We start from the raw sequence: 14,398 nt of genomic DNA, 5'->3' as shown, positions 1-14,398 counted from the left end.
GGACAAGTATCTCGGACCCCAGGATCTCAAAGAATTAGGGGACGATTCTTTGCCTGCCGAAGGCTACGTGGGCTTCAGTCTGGGAGCCCGGTCTGCCAGGTATGAGCACGTTCTCTTCGTAAGCATCTTCTTCCAGAAAACATCTCTTTCTGCAGAAGTTCATTCAAGTCCCATAATGTCACGGCCTGGTTGCTTCCAGCCTTTCAGTGGTGCCTTCATTGTTTTCATTCATCTCTGCCCTGCCTTCCACAAGAGTTCTGTTATGGCAAAAGAGTAGCTCTATAAGCCACCGCTTCCGTTCCACCACATTCAATAGGCTCATTCATTGATTCAGGTAAATGAATCGCCACTATCTGCTCACACTCCAGATCCATCAGAAGTTTCCTTTGGAAACAGAGGAGAGCTTTGTGTGTGACTCCCATAGCTGAGCCACCAAGCCCCATTTCGACAGGTCCAAAGAAAAACTGGTTGGTCAGATGTCTCTTAGGTTATTTGGTAGTTAATGGCTCCCTTTCCCCAAAAGAATGCATTATCATCCCCATGGATCATGATCACTGTCTCAGTTTGTTTGCCAGTTGTTGCCTTGCTGCCAAAGCCCTTTGCCAGCTTTTGTTTCGAAAGGAATGCACAGCTTTCTCGCAAGGGAGGAAAATGGGTTACCGGCTGCCCTCTTGCCATGGCGGGATAAGCAGAAAGCTCATATTAGCGAGGGCATCTTCCAATTTGCTAAGCTTGAAACATATAAAGCCATCATTTTGGAGATGATTTTCTCAGTTGGGAAAGAGGAGTCCGTTTACAGGCGGTGGAATTGTTGCGAGGCTAATAATTAAACCTCCCAAGCTCAGCCCCGGGGACATTTTCCTATAGCTTAATGATTGCTTATAGAAGGTCCTTTAATTATCTGACAGCGAGTGGCATCTCCGTCAAGGCACAGTGCGGACAGGAGTGAATTTTTGGGGTTGTTCCTGGGTCTGCCTTGGTCCAGAAGCCTATGCCCCCACTTAGCCCTTTAGACTCTCCCTTTGTGGGAAACCTTCTGAATTATGGAAATCATTTACTCCAGTATTTCTCAACCTTTCCAACTTAACAAGATGTGTGGATTGGCTGAAGAATTCTGGGACTTGAAGTCCACACACAGTTTAAAGTTGCTGAGTTTGAGAAACACTGATTTACTCAATCATATGTGAGTTCAGCATTGCACAACTCTGCCAGATAAATAGAAGTCTTTTGGGTGTTAGTCTTCCCAGATTTCTTATCCAAATAGTGTAACATTCCATTGGTGGTGTTATTATCTGGGCTCTTATTCCACAAAATGTAAACTGTGGTTTCAGTTGTTTAACACAGAATATTTCAATATTAAGCTAGCGAGTAGTACTTACTGGAAGAATGAACAATGAATGAACATATGCACACATCCCAAAGATATTCATGGAATGTTAATCTGTCACTTCCCTATTCTCCCTCCCTTAGGATCAGAGCTGTTTAGCTGTCTTTATTGCTCTTTGGTAGAACCTCAAATTTTTAACTGGTTCACCTAAGGTGAACGCAACAGTCATAAAACAATTCTTTATATCCAGAAACACTAAGGGACAAATGCAAATTGTGATCAGAAGCATTTAAACCAATAGCAACTATCATGTCACTAAGGTTACAGAAAATAGATGAAACTTGAAGGTTTTCTTAATAACTGCTGAAGTGGACTTCTGTTAGTCCACTTCCATTTCAGAGCTGCTACACTAAAGCCTTTTAAGTCTTTTTCCCGTTAATTAGCACTTTAAATTGGCTTTACAAGTATGTTGGCTGAAATTGATTGGTAGAATATAAGTATTGCATGAATTTCTTGTATCTCTTCTGTCAGCAGTCAGGCAACAGTAGCAGAAGTGTTTGGACCCTGCACAGAGACTTTGAGAAAACCTCTTGACTGGAGCCTTCAAAAGATCAGGTTTCTCCAGAAAAGGCTAGAGCTGCCTTTGCTCATTAAGACCATCCCTGACCATTGCTTTCTTGATGGCCTTGGGATGCAACTGACCCAGGAAGACATCAAAATGATGTATTGGGACTGTCTAGGACAGGGTTCCCCAAACTTGGCAGCTTTAAGACTTGTGGACTTCAACTCCCAGAATTCTGGGAATAGAAGTCCACAAGTCTTAAAGCTGCCAAGTTTGAAGACCTCTGATCTAGGAGAGCTCAGCCAATCTAAAACCTGTTGCAACCCCCTAAGAGTACCTCATAAGGATACCGTGCTAAGAACTGCCTAACAGTTTCATGGCAAGTGGTATATATCTTAAATGTATCATTCATTGATAATAGGGTCACACTGTTCTCTTTTTAGCCCTTTCCTTGTGTAAGTCATACGTCAGGGTTCTCATAAAAGGTTTTGCCATAAAAATAAACTAAAAAGAAGGTTGGAATGTATTTTAGGAAGAGCCATGTCAGTGTTGTTTGGCACTGAAAAGGTTTTGCCCACAAGATCAGATCAGAACCAACTAGATCTCTGCTAGGTTTCTTCAGTACTGACCTTATCAGTACATCATTCTCATCACTAAACTAGCTCTGAACAATTAACCTCCTCTTGAGGCTTAACCACCACCCCAATTTTGTCAGTATCAAAAGTAGACTTTTGCGTAGACTCAAGTCTTCATGCCATTGGCCATGGGAGCTCAGTCCAGGCAGAGGGACTTGTGGTTGAGCAGCATCTGCTGGCTACTGGTTCTCCAGCCTGGGTTGAGAACTGTTCCTATCATCCCATAGGAACTGAGAACATGACAGGAGGTTATATTAGGCCGGGAGTTGTCCATGTAAGAGTTGTTGATGCCCATTGGAAGTTCTGCAGGATCACAAGCAGAGTGTTTTCCCATTTTTTCTTACCTAAAGTTCCTTGGATGGAGATTTTATATAGCCACTCAGAGTTAGTACATGGGCAGTCACATAGATTTCTTTAATAAATAAATCATTAAAACCAAAGAATTTTGTACCACCACTGAGTGGGAAAATCAACCAAGGAAGCTTCCCCCCCTCCCCCCAATTCGGTGGCTATGTCATCCCGCTCTGGCACTGTGCTTTTTTTCCACTGATTCTTTGCTTTCTATTTCTCCTTCTTTTTCTTCTTTTCCCTTTTCCCGTGTACATTTCTAAAACTAGTCCTAAGGTCAGGTAAGGAAGCATGGCCGCAGCCTGGTAACGTTTCTCTGATTTTGCCATTTCTCATTCCTCTGCTTGCTTGTGGTTTTTTTGAGTTAGCATCTCAGCATATCATGACTACTCGATTGCATCCAAATAATGCTGTTTTCCATGACTGCAGTGAAATGCCCTCGGGGGGTTTATAGCGCTTAATGGCTTGATAAGATGGACAGCTTGAATAATCCACCAAATTCTCCTCTTGTTCAAGATGGTGACCAATCCACAAGATAAATATTCTAAAAGCGAGGGGGTTTTTTGTAGAAAACACAATTTGGGAAGGTTTACTCAGAAGTGCAGAGCGCATGTCATTGTCATATGCTGTTAAGCCACTTATGCATTCTTAGTTTTTTAAGTTAGCCTCCAGACACTCTTCTGTTTGCTGAATGCATATTATTTGACCTTTTTCTTTTGCAACAGTAAGCTTTTTTTTTTAAACGTGGCATGTCTTCTAACGTTTGCTCTATGTAACTTCCAGGATTAAAACATTAGACATAAATGCGTAGCCTTTGTTTTGGTGGATTCCGATTGTTTTCCTCCAAACTTCAGGAGAAGATGCTAGGTTGGCATGTTCATCCCATTGTATCCCTTGCATACAACGAAGAGACAATCTTACCAGGAGAGAGGACTTGGGATGTCTCCCTTCTGCCTCCTACCTTACCCCACTGAGCTAAGCTCTTGGACTCTCTGCTTATAAAGGGCAGCCTTCTAATCTTAACCCTGGAATTTGAACAAGTTAACCTCCGAAAGGATGGGCCCGTGACCTCTCCTTTGTTTCTGATGGCCAATTAATCTGAAAGGCCTGAGGTTGGAATGAGCTTCCTTTGAGCAAGCTGCTTTCCCTTGTTGAGGTGCACTTGAAGTGGAAGTCCAGAGTGTGCTTCAAGTGCACAGCCAGGGACCAGAGATGGGGGACCCTCTTAAGGGTAGGGCAGTCAGTTCTTAAGGTGGGCTCCACCCTTTCAAAGAAGGCCAGTATAGACCAGATAGCCTCTCTGAGAGCTCAATTCTTAAAAACAACATGGAAAGATTCTCAATAATATGGATGAGTTAAAGGTCAGAATAAAGCTGTCTTAATTAATGGGAAATGGTTTTTTTCCCCTATGTTAACCAAAATATTTCTAAATCATTCCTTGTTTTACAAACTGTTAGCTGTGCATGGTTAGATACACAATCATATTTTTGTGTGATGCAAAATAAAATAAATCCACAGTCCTCAGTGCCATCATTTGAAGGGCAAGTAAAACATTGATTAAAGAAGTATCTACGTAAGTGAAGAGATCTAGGCTAAAGAAATTGAAGGGCAGTTTTGAGAAAATTCTCCTATAAATCTGCATCTGTATAAGTTTTGGAATAAAACTAAATTTGGAATAAATCATAAATTCAAAGTTATTACATTGCCCATTGAAATCAATCATGGTTATACTTTGAATAAATTTACTCGGGATTAAGTTTATTCAAAGTATAACCATGATTGATTTCAATGGGCAATGTAATAACTTTGAATTTATGATTTATTCCAAATTTAGTTTTATTCCAAAACTTATACAGATGCAGACTTATAGGAGAATTTTCTCAAAACTGCCCTTCAGTTTCTTGAAGGGCAGGTGTACACCAGGTGTACAGTTGGTAATTGTACACCTGGTGTATATCGGGCTTCAATGTTGCATTTTTACCACATTCAAATAGATGCCGTCTGATTTTAAATGGATAAAATAGCTGTCAAGACAGCTCCTAATTTCTGCTGAGGGACAATATATGAAGGCTTCCTTTGACAAAACGAAACTGCCAGAATAAATGATGAAACTGTTCAGATTTTGTCAATGGGGGCAGGAGGAAATCACTAAAATCTTCATCAAAACTGCACTTGTAGCATTTTTAAACTCCCCCACATCAGTTACACGTGGTTTAAGAGCTTGAGCTTACTCCCTGGAAGTTGCATGAATTAATTTTTCTTTTGTTCATCTCATCCTCATCATCACACTCTCTGATAAATTGTAAATACAACCAGCCTCCGCTCCTTCAGTTCGGATAGGTCGTACACCTTGAATAGAAGCTCTTACACCCGGGACAGCGTGATGATCGAAGAACTTCTGGTGCCACCAAAGGACACGGTGAGTTCCTTATGACTCTGGCTGGGGGTTGGGATTTAAATACACCCTTTTTGCAGTCCTTCAGCTTGATTGGACTGGGGCTGCCATCCTTACCAGTCAGCGTACCCTGGGTATGCTTCCTGGAATTTTTAGCTGAGCTGATTAGGGGAGGAGAAGATGGACAAGATATTTCCTCTTTATTTTCTTATTGCAGTAATGCAGAGGTCTTCAAACCTGGCAGCTTTAAGACTTGTGGACTTCAACTCCCAGAATTCTCCAGCCAGCATAGTTGAAGTCCACAAGTCTTAAAGCTTGAAGACCTCTGCTTCAGAGACTGTGTAGTTTAGGAATGACATTATGGATGGCAAGTTTTGGGATTCAGCTTCTTCCCACATTTTTATTCCTCCTTGTTTCATTGTGGATCAAATGCATCATGAATTTAGGACATTGGGGCAGCAACAGAGCTAGGCCAGAGGGCCCTGGGTTCATTCTGCTCTCCATGATGAGGGGCTGAAGGAGGCAGGGGAAGGGATATGTCCCAAATCAGGTCATACTAGGTTAAATCATAGTTAGCCCTGAGGGTACCTGTTCTTCCTCTCTTTTGCACCCCAATATGGAGAATGGAGCTGTGGCCATCCATCTTCTAGTTACCTCAGAAAGCGACCATAATATATACCAAGGCTTGAAGTTTTTTGGCCTAAATTGTGGAGTACCAAACTGAAAATGCCCTATAAGCTAGGAATTTCAGCTGGTAACCCCATTTCCGTGACTGTCCATGATTCTTCATAAATTCCAGGTTGAAAAGTTCTCAGTTTGTCGGCCTTCCCAATTTTTTATTTATATATTTACTATATTTGTATACTGCTACTTTCCATGGCTGTGTAGAGTTAGAAAACAACAACAAGCAATTTGCATCAAAGATGAAATTTGAATTCTAGGCTAATGCATCAGTCAGCTGTTGATGCAATTAATCCATTAAAAGCAATCAACGTTGCTGAACCACAGCTCCCAACAACCTCAGAGTGCAGGGCCCCTGGAAATCAAAGTTCAGAAAGAGCCCGAGGCCAATGGAGCCCATGCTTAGAATTCAGATTCTTAGATTGTTATTATTGTTAATGGATGCCAGGTGACTAAACACAGGGTTAATTAAGCAGAATACCTGTGCATTTTATGTAGTATTGCCTTCAGTTTGCAAAGATAAGGCTCCTGTTTATATCCTGAAATCACATCTGTAGTGAAATGTCCCTTTGATTTAAGACATTGTGGAATTTGAATGCTTTTTTTCTGTAGTTCAGGGAGGAAGGCCACTGAATAAGCTATAGCTACAATTGGAAGCCAGCATGGAACACTTCAGCTAAATAAAAAGATGCTGGCCTTTTTTTGCTAAATTAAACACACATTTCTACTGCATTACACTGTCACAAAATAGGGGCTGTGGCATCGGGACATAGGCAACATATCTGATTGCTGTCGCGCTGCTACCCAGAATATGGTGTGTCCACAGGAGGAGGAGTTCAGTACAGTGAAGATAGTGGCCACAACTATGCAGTAGAAGGCCCACCCATTGCTAGGTGTACTGAGATCCAGTGGTGTGCTTCTGGCTGTCATCTTGATTCAGGAACTGCCCAGGTCCTGAGTTCCATCAGACTTAAGAGCTGAGCTAGCTGTGAGGTTGCACAAGTTACAAGAGCGCTGGCCGCCATTACAGTAAGCTCTGCCACTACCTGGCAGACTCTGGTCTGACATAGGCCTTTTGCCCACGTTCCTCCTCCTCCATTGGCTCAGAGATGTCTAGCCTGGACTTCAGGTTGACTTTGTTGTTTTTACTTAATTGGTGGAGCTGCCTCTTCTTTCCACTTTTGACAGAACACCAAATCTGGACCTACCAGTGGCATGAAAAGTGTCCATAGCCAATCTGAATTTGTAAGTTCTCTGGCTAATAGACACCTCACCCACCCCACCCCCGCGGGATGCAGAAAAAGAAGCATTCTGAGAAATAGCAGAATATCTGAATTAGAAACTCAGAATCTTCCTTCTCTTGCTTATCAAGAGAGGTGGAAGGGAGAAGCCTGGGCCTCATGCCAGGCATGCTATGTGTTGAGTATCTGCCCCTTGCCTTTTAAAATTGACAGGTTGTTATAAGTGAGGCATCCATTTTCTTATAGGATGATATTGCAATGAAGCAATTGCTGATGAGTTTGATTCAGTTGGCTCACAGACGGGGTTTGGTTCCTGGGCAAGAGCCTTGAATGAAATCACTTGTCCCCCTTTCATTCATCTTCTGACTACAATGGACGAAGGAAATGGTTGGGCATTGCATGGGGAGATGTAGCTCCAAAACCCCATTCAACCCAGAGATTTGGGGAACAATGGCTGCACAGTCACCTTAGTCATCTTAGTCACATAGTCACCTTAGTGTTACAACAATGATAAGTGGAGAACGGAGATTTCTTTGAAGGAAAAGTGGCAGACAACACTAATAAGAGAGAAGAGCAGAGCCAGCCCACTTACCAGCTCTAACCATGTAAGTAAAGCTGACAAAGTATCCATCAAATGTAAAACAGTCGCAATAACCATGATCATTTCTTCCAGAGGACCTCTTAAGGCAGAGGTCTTCAAACTTGGCAGCTTTAAGACTTGTGGACTTCAACTGAAGTCCACAAGTCTTAAAGCTGCCAAGTTTGAAGACCTCTGTTTTAAGAATTTGATTGTCATAAAGCACAGAATATTTCTTATTTCTTGGGTGAATTAATTGTTTCTTGTTGGCCATGTCTTTGAAGCCCCCAACATTACCTAGAGAAGTGGACTCGGATTCCCTCCGGCACTACAGCTGGGCTGCAGAAACCTTGGATAATGTTAATCTTGTGTCCAGCCCCATTCACTCAGGGTAAGTAGTTTGGTACTTCACTCAGGGTGAAACCAGGCAATGGCTTGGAGAAGAGGGAATATCCTATTCACAGTGACCTTCCTTGACATACACTTCCTCCATACCAACTGTGGAATTTGATATTTATTGTTATTGAATGTCTACACCGTCATTGTGCTGCTACCAACACTTAGAACAGCTTAAAGTAATCAAGAGAGACAGAACAGGAAACCTAGCAATAAAGTTGATGCTTCTGATAGCAAAACAATGAAACCAATATCTTTAAAAGATTATTTTGACCTGAGCTTGGGCACCACTTCAACAGCCCAGAGCAAGAGAGAGACATATCAAGATAAATAATGAAATGGCTTTTCAGTTAAACATTTAAAGCCATGGGAAGTCCTATTCCATAATAGGGAGCTTTTTAGGCGATCCTGATATCAGTGCCAAATCTCTTATCTTGCTCTGAGATTAATTTGGGATTAGAAGTCAAAACATTTCTCCTTCTAATCCACAATGCTGTAAACATGTTTCATCCATGACTCAACTGGGTGTATTTGGAGGAACTGAAATAGTTGTGAGTTTCTTCATCTTGGATGTATGGAAGAACCTTTTCATTTAATGTATATCTAGAGATAGATAGATAGATAGATAGATAGATAGATAGATAGATAGATAGATACAAATACAGATGCAAATTCTGATTCCATTCCTTTAACTAATAAGAAACCTTGAAACTGCTTCATATGCTAGTAGAGATGTGTCTGTTTTGCTCATGGATGTGGCTGATTTTGCTCTATAATCTTAACACTATGTGCCTTGCGAGCCAGAATCAGTAGAGAGGGAGGCTCAGAGCACACCAATATAGGATCACAAAGAGGACTGGAGCTCAACCACCAAGTTCATCTGCTGACCGCCTCCCCCGCCCCCACGAATAACTCTGAGCTCAAAAGCTCTTAGTCCACTGCTTTGATTTAGAAGTACATTATGGAACACAGATATTTTATAAGATTGACATCTAATCTAAGGGTTCCTTTTTCATACCTGCACCAGTTGCATTCACTGTTGCAAAGAAATTAGCATTGATAATTAATTAGACTAGGTGCATGACAGAGAAATAGGTACGTGTCAACAAAACAGCTCAAGTTCCATGAATTTCAGTTCCATTTAAGCAAGATTAAGATGATTTGATTTCCCAGTAAGTTGAAAGATATATTATGCCTGCCAAAAAAAGAAGATATATTTTTCAAATGCTAGTAATAATCCCCTGAAGACTATTTTTAAATGTTTAGACATGTTTGCTGTAATTACAAGGTAGCTTCCATTTCCTCTTCTTCCCTTCAAAAGTGTATCTATAATTAGAGGTAAAAGCAAAATAATCTTCCTACCACCAAATCAAAATATGAACGAGGCTTTTAAAAAGATACACAGTATAGCTTTATTCTTCAGGAACTTTTCCTAATCGTTGTCAGTCTTGTTTACTGGCTTATCCCAAATTGACAGCTTTATTTAAATTCATTCCAGGAGTACAGAAGTCTAGAATAAACTCTCTGGTTCCCCCAAATGTCAACATTGTTTGTGGTACTATTAATATGGTGACAGTCATCTCCTTAGCTGATGCATCCAACATGCATGAAATAGGGATTGGGCAGCTGCATTTGAAAAGGGGCAGTTGTTTTCATATCACTCCGACTGAGAATACTTTGCTCCCTTCCCTTTAAATGTTAGCTAGGAAATATTCCTGCAGCATAGAAAGGCCATTTTTATCTCTGTAGGGGGCTGCTAAATCTCTAGATTCCCACAACAGATTAAACAATTGTGAATTGTGCGAGATGGCAAAGACGTGGCCACAAGCGAGTATCGTTCCTTCCCAATAACTCCCACCAAAAGGATTAACCAGCCAGTTCATAGAATGGTTGCCCAAGCACCAGCTGTTAAAACTTGCACATCAGACGCCAAAGACCAGCTGGGAAAATACTTCTTGGCCATACAAGATGGGAACTCTGTAGAGCAGAGGTCTTCAAACTTGGCAGCTTTAAGACTTGTGAACTTCAACTCCCATGCTGGCTGGAGAATTCTGGGAGTTGAAGTCCACAAGTCTTAAAGCTGCCAAGTTTGAAGACTTCTGCTGTAAAGTGTTCTGGTAAAGGGGGCCTTGGTGTCCCCAAATGGCTGTCAGGCCCCACGTTGCTGGCTATCAAGAATGCACTCGCCTTCCCTTTCAAGCATGTCCATTAAACCATTCAGTGTAACTCCTATATCTGAAATCCCTTAGTTTTTCCCGCACAGGTAAACGTCAAGTCTTAGTGGCTTTGTACTGTTAAACCTTCACTATTTTCCCCTAGAAATTGGAAACTCCTAGTATCCAGGCATCCAAACAGTCAACGTTTGTAGTTTTGGGCCACTTGTTTCTGTTTTCTGTCTCTGGCCTTGTGCGATTTAAGTTAAACGCTTTCTATAGCCCTTCAAAAATCTTGATCATCTACCACCCAGTGGTGGGATTCAGCCAGTTCGCACCACTTCAGGAGAACCGGTTGTTAACTTTCTGAACAGTTTGGCAAATTGGTTATTGGAAAAAATCATTAGGGCAGAGAACTGGTTGTTAAATTACTTGAATCCCACCACTGCTACCACTCTTATTATTTTTTTTTCCATTTAATTGGATGCTTATTGGATTTTTCCACAGTACTTTTTAAGGCTAACCATGATTTAGGATTCAGATGAAACCGTAAGTGTGACTAATTGAAATTGGCAGCAAATGCTTTTAATCTCTGCACTAGGTCCAAGATATACAGGAGCAGAGAGAATCAGTGCTAATCGATGCAAGGGGTAGGATCTCAGAGCTTTGCTGCAAATGCAGTTTATCCTGAACATTTGCACTGTATTTTCTCCTAGACATGTGCAAACTCAATAAACCATCAGCTGGGAGTTTCAACCAATAGGGCCCCGAGATCAAACAACAAGCTAAACCAAAATCAAACATATATGCCCTCATATGTGTTGCATTGTTTCAGATAATTTGCATTCTCAAACATTTAAAATACTTGCTCTCATAAACCAACTGAACATCCTTTGCCATCAGCGTTACATCCTTTAACATAATCCAGGTTCCAAGAATGCTTGCACAATGCAAAACAATCCTTAATTTTTTCTTATCCCATGCCAGAATATGGGTCGTCATCTCCATCCAATTTTTGAGCAAAGGTTTTAATTTCAGCCAAATGTACATCGCTATCGCATAATCTCTTTCCCTTTAAAAACAGGGAAATAACCCCCATCTCTCTCTCCACCACCTAGGACCAAACTGAAATGCTTTGCTTTTGTTATACTGCCTTTGTTTATGATCAACATTTTTGTTGCTTGCTTCTAATAATCTCATATTAATTTTTCCCCAATTTGCTTTCTAAATTATTTTGCAGCTATTCCTCTCCACTCCCACAGTATGATTCAAGGTGATGACGCTGTCTGTGACTTCTCATTTTGCCTCTCTGTGTGTTTATTTTATTTTTCCTCCCCAGTTGCAATGTCTGTTGATGTTTCAGTGCGTCTCCAGTCTTTCCACCTTCTGCTGTAGACTTTCCTCCTTTGTCTACTTGTTGTCTTTATTATTGTGCCTTAGAAATTGTTCTGTAACTCATATCATTAGTCTTATAATGATTTAGATGGTCACTAACTCTTAATGTCATTTATACAAACTGCATGAAAAAAAATTTTTGTCTGATGTCTAGGAGGGCTGATAAACAGGTTAGTTAACAAAGGGTCTTGGGCATTTTGATCAGAAATACTAGAGGAATTGCTAATCTGGTGGAATTTGCCAGTGAGGATCTATGGCAGAGAAAGGAACTATTCCTAAAATAATTAACAATCAAACTGCAGCTTGCTTCTGTGGTCTTTCTAGTTAGGGGACCGTAGTTGCACATTCCAGGTACTTGCTGAGCTTGAAAAATCAAGCCATGATCAGCTCTTAACCATGCCTGTATTCAATTTAGCATCAACAGTGTTGTTTAAGCCAAATGGTCAGAGAAAAGCACCAGATTTTTAGAGTGATTTTTGGTTTTTTGGCATGCTTCCATTCTCTATAAATTCAATATTGGTCCACAGCCTTTTTTTTTTAATCAAGAATTTGTAGGAAGCAGCTTTTTAATCTACAATCACATTGAGATTTTAGGCCTGGAAATATAGAAAGGATAGTTAATAAACAAAAAACAAACAAATCCTGCTTTAGAATAATGTGCAAAGCAAGTTAAGGAAGCAAGAAACCAACCAACCAACCCAGAGCAGTTTAAACTCGTCTTTGAAGTAGGCGGAATGAAAGCTGCAGTTATTTTGTAGAGGCAGCTCTAAGGGCGAATGGACTGCGGAAACTGGACATGTCCATGATGCTTTCTGAGGAACCGTGTGGAAGTGGTCTGCCATTGCTTTCATAGGAGCACTCTTGGCCTCTTTCAATAAATAGTATTTAATTCCAGCAGAGCCTGAGGGTTAGATGGATCTCATGGCCAATGAGCTGATTGTCCCATTCCATTTGAGAGGAGTGAAGGGAACACACAAGGCTATAACTTGCTCGTGGAGCCTCACACCTCTGCCATGTCCAGTTTGAGAAAAACTTCTTCTCAGCTGCACTGCCCTGTTTGTTCTGGCTCATTGGTCCATCAGCCTGCCTGATCTTCAGGCTGGACTAGGGTAAGACCTGGAGGACAGTCACCAGGAAATCCTGGGGGAATTGCAGGCTAGCCTGGAACGATGAAGGTCAGTCTTGAAGATGGCAAACCTCTTTCCTCCTAAGGGTCGTTTATCACTAAGGAAACCCACCTGGATGTCCAAGAAGTCACCAGGAACTTCACGTGGCTCAAGGAGGTCTTATTTTTGTCCTCTGAGCTCAGCAGAATTGGAAGAATTTTTCAAAAGAAAGCCAGAACATCCTCCATGGGGCAGCAATGGGATCAAAGTTGGCTGCTTTCTTTAAGAAACCAACTATGAGGAACTGCAGTAAAACACAAAGTTCAGGTTGAAGATGAGAGATTTAAAAGAAAAAAGAAAGGAGACAGTTTTTTTCAGGAAGCCTTTTTTTAGGGGAAAAATGATGTCACACATGCATGTTGCTCTGATAAGTTTCTGAAGAAATAGAGTGTAAAGAATTGTTAAATGATTAATTGCTCATGCTGATAAGGCATGAATCATACACTGATAATTTCACTATGGGAGACGCTGTGCAATCCTTAGCCATGGTATCATGCGATCATGTGATCAAAATAAGAAAAAAAAAACCCTGCTGTTTCTCCTCCAAATAATCTCTCATGCAAAGAATTATCTGTACCCTTTGCTGAGAAATCAGCTGCCTGAAAGCCACAGAGGCCCCTGCAGTCCTATCCAAATTCAGCCTCAATGGTCTTGGCTGCTCCAGGGAGCAGAGTGGTGGGCTCAATGTCACCTCCTCCTGAGAAGACCTGCACCCAAATGGGGCCAGCTGTTCCTTCTCAGTGCTTTAGGTTGATGTTAGAGATCTTTTGCTCCATCCCAGCTTTTCCTGACGCTGCCCATTCCTCTTCCAGTTTTCTGGTCAGCTTTATGGTGGATGCCCGGGGGGGCTCCATGCGTGGCAGCCGCCACCACGGCATGAGGATCATCATCCCGCCACGCAAGTGCACGGCTCCCACCCGCATCACTTGCCGCTTGGTGAAGAGAGCCAAGCTGGCCAGCCCCCCACCCATGGTCGAAGGAGAAGGATTAGCCAGCCGGCTGATTGAGATGGGGCCTTCTGGGGCACAGTTCCTGGGGTAAGTGGCCCTCTGGGCCGATCACTCAAGTGGCTTTTCCTCCTTAATCAGTTGGATCCTTGTCTTTCCTGTTGTGATCACCCTCTGAGTGTTCGTTGACTTGTTTGTGACGTGTGTTGCTTCCCTGGAGGCCAACTGCCCATGGAGCTCAGAGGGAGCGTCTCTTGAACAGGTGGGATGGGATGGAAGGAGGAAAGGAGGATGTTCAGCAGAGACCTCCCTCTGCCATGGGGTCCAGTCAGCCTTGGCAGTGCTACCCACTCGTGTGCAGAGCAATCCGTGACCATAGACACCCTGTCTCTCTAAAGAAACACTCTGTTCCACCTTTCCTTCTTCCTTGGCTGCTGCCCACCAAGAGCAGAAGAATTAACCTGCAAATAAGCATACTGTAGCTGTCAACCTCTGGCTCCTAATTACCCCTCTTGTTTTTCTTCCTGCTGCATGGATGCTACTAGTAAACTGCATCTTCCCACCAATCCTCCCCC

The 14,398-nt window shown here is 42.0% G+C and overlaps 1 protein-coding gene across 27 annotated transcripts in view; it reads left to right on the top strand.

The window, feature by feature from the left end:
- Positions 1 to 14,398, top strand: part of ANK3 (ankyrin 3) — a 286,682-nt gene that overhangs the window by 223,729 nt on the left and 48,555 nt on the right. For 13 of the 27 annotated variants that reach the window (XM_087872279.1, XM_087872283.1, XM_087872293.1 and 10 more), the window contains 5 exons: positions 1 to 99; positions 5,189 to 5,291; positions 8,051 to 8,157; positions 11,556 to 11,588; positions 13,689 to 13,913. The exon at positions 1 to 99 is cut by the window's left edge and continues 25 nt beyond it. In XM_087872279.1, the coding sequence (XP_087728405.1) occupies positions 1 to 99; positions 5,189 to 5,291; positions 8,051 to 8,157; positions 11,556 to 11,588; positions 13,689 to 13,913 (567 nt within the window). The remainder of the gene's footprint in view (positions 100 to 5,188; positions 5,292 to 8,050; positions 8,158 to 11,555; positions 11,589 to 13,688; positions 13,914 to 14,398) is intronic. The other 14 variants (XM_034435340.3, XM_034435338.3, XM_034435330.3 and 11 more) reach the window with 3 other exon arrangements.

The sequence above is a fragment of the Pantherophis guttatus genome, chromosome 6, assembly GCF_059756535.1.
Source record: "Pantherophis guttatus breed Tessera chromosome 6, ASM5975653v1, whole genome shotgun sequence".
NCBI classification, from domain to species: domain Eukaryota; kingdom Metazoa; phylum Chordata; class Lepidosauria; order Squamata; family Colubridae; genus Pantherophis; species Pantherophis guttatus.
Note: the sequence above shows the minus strand (reverse complement) of the source record. Positions and strands in the feature narration are given on the sequence as shown.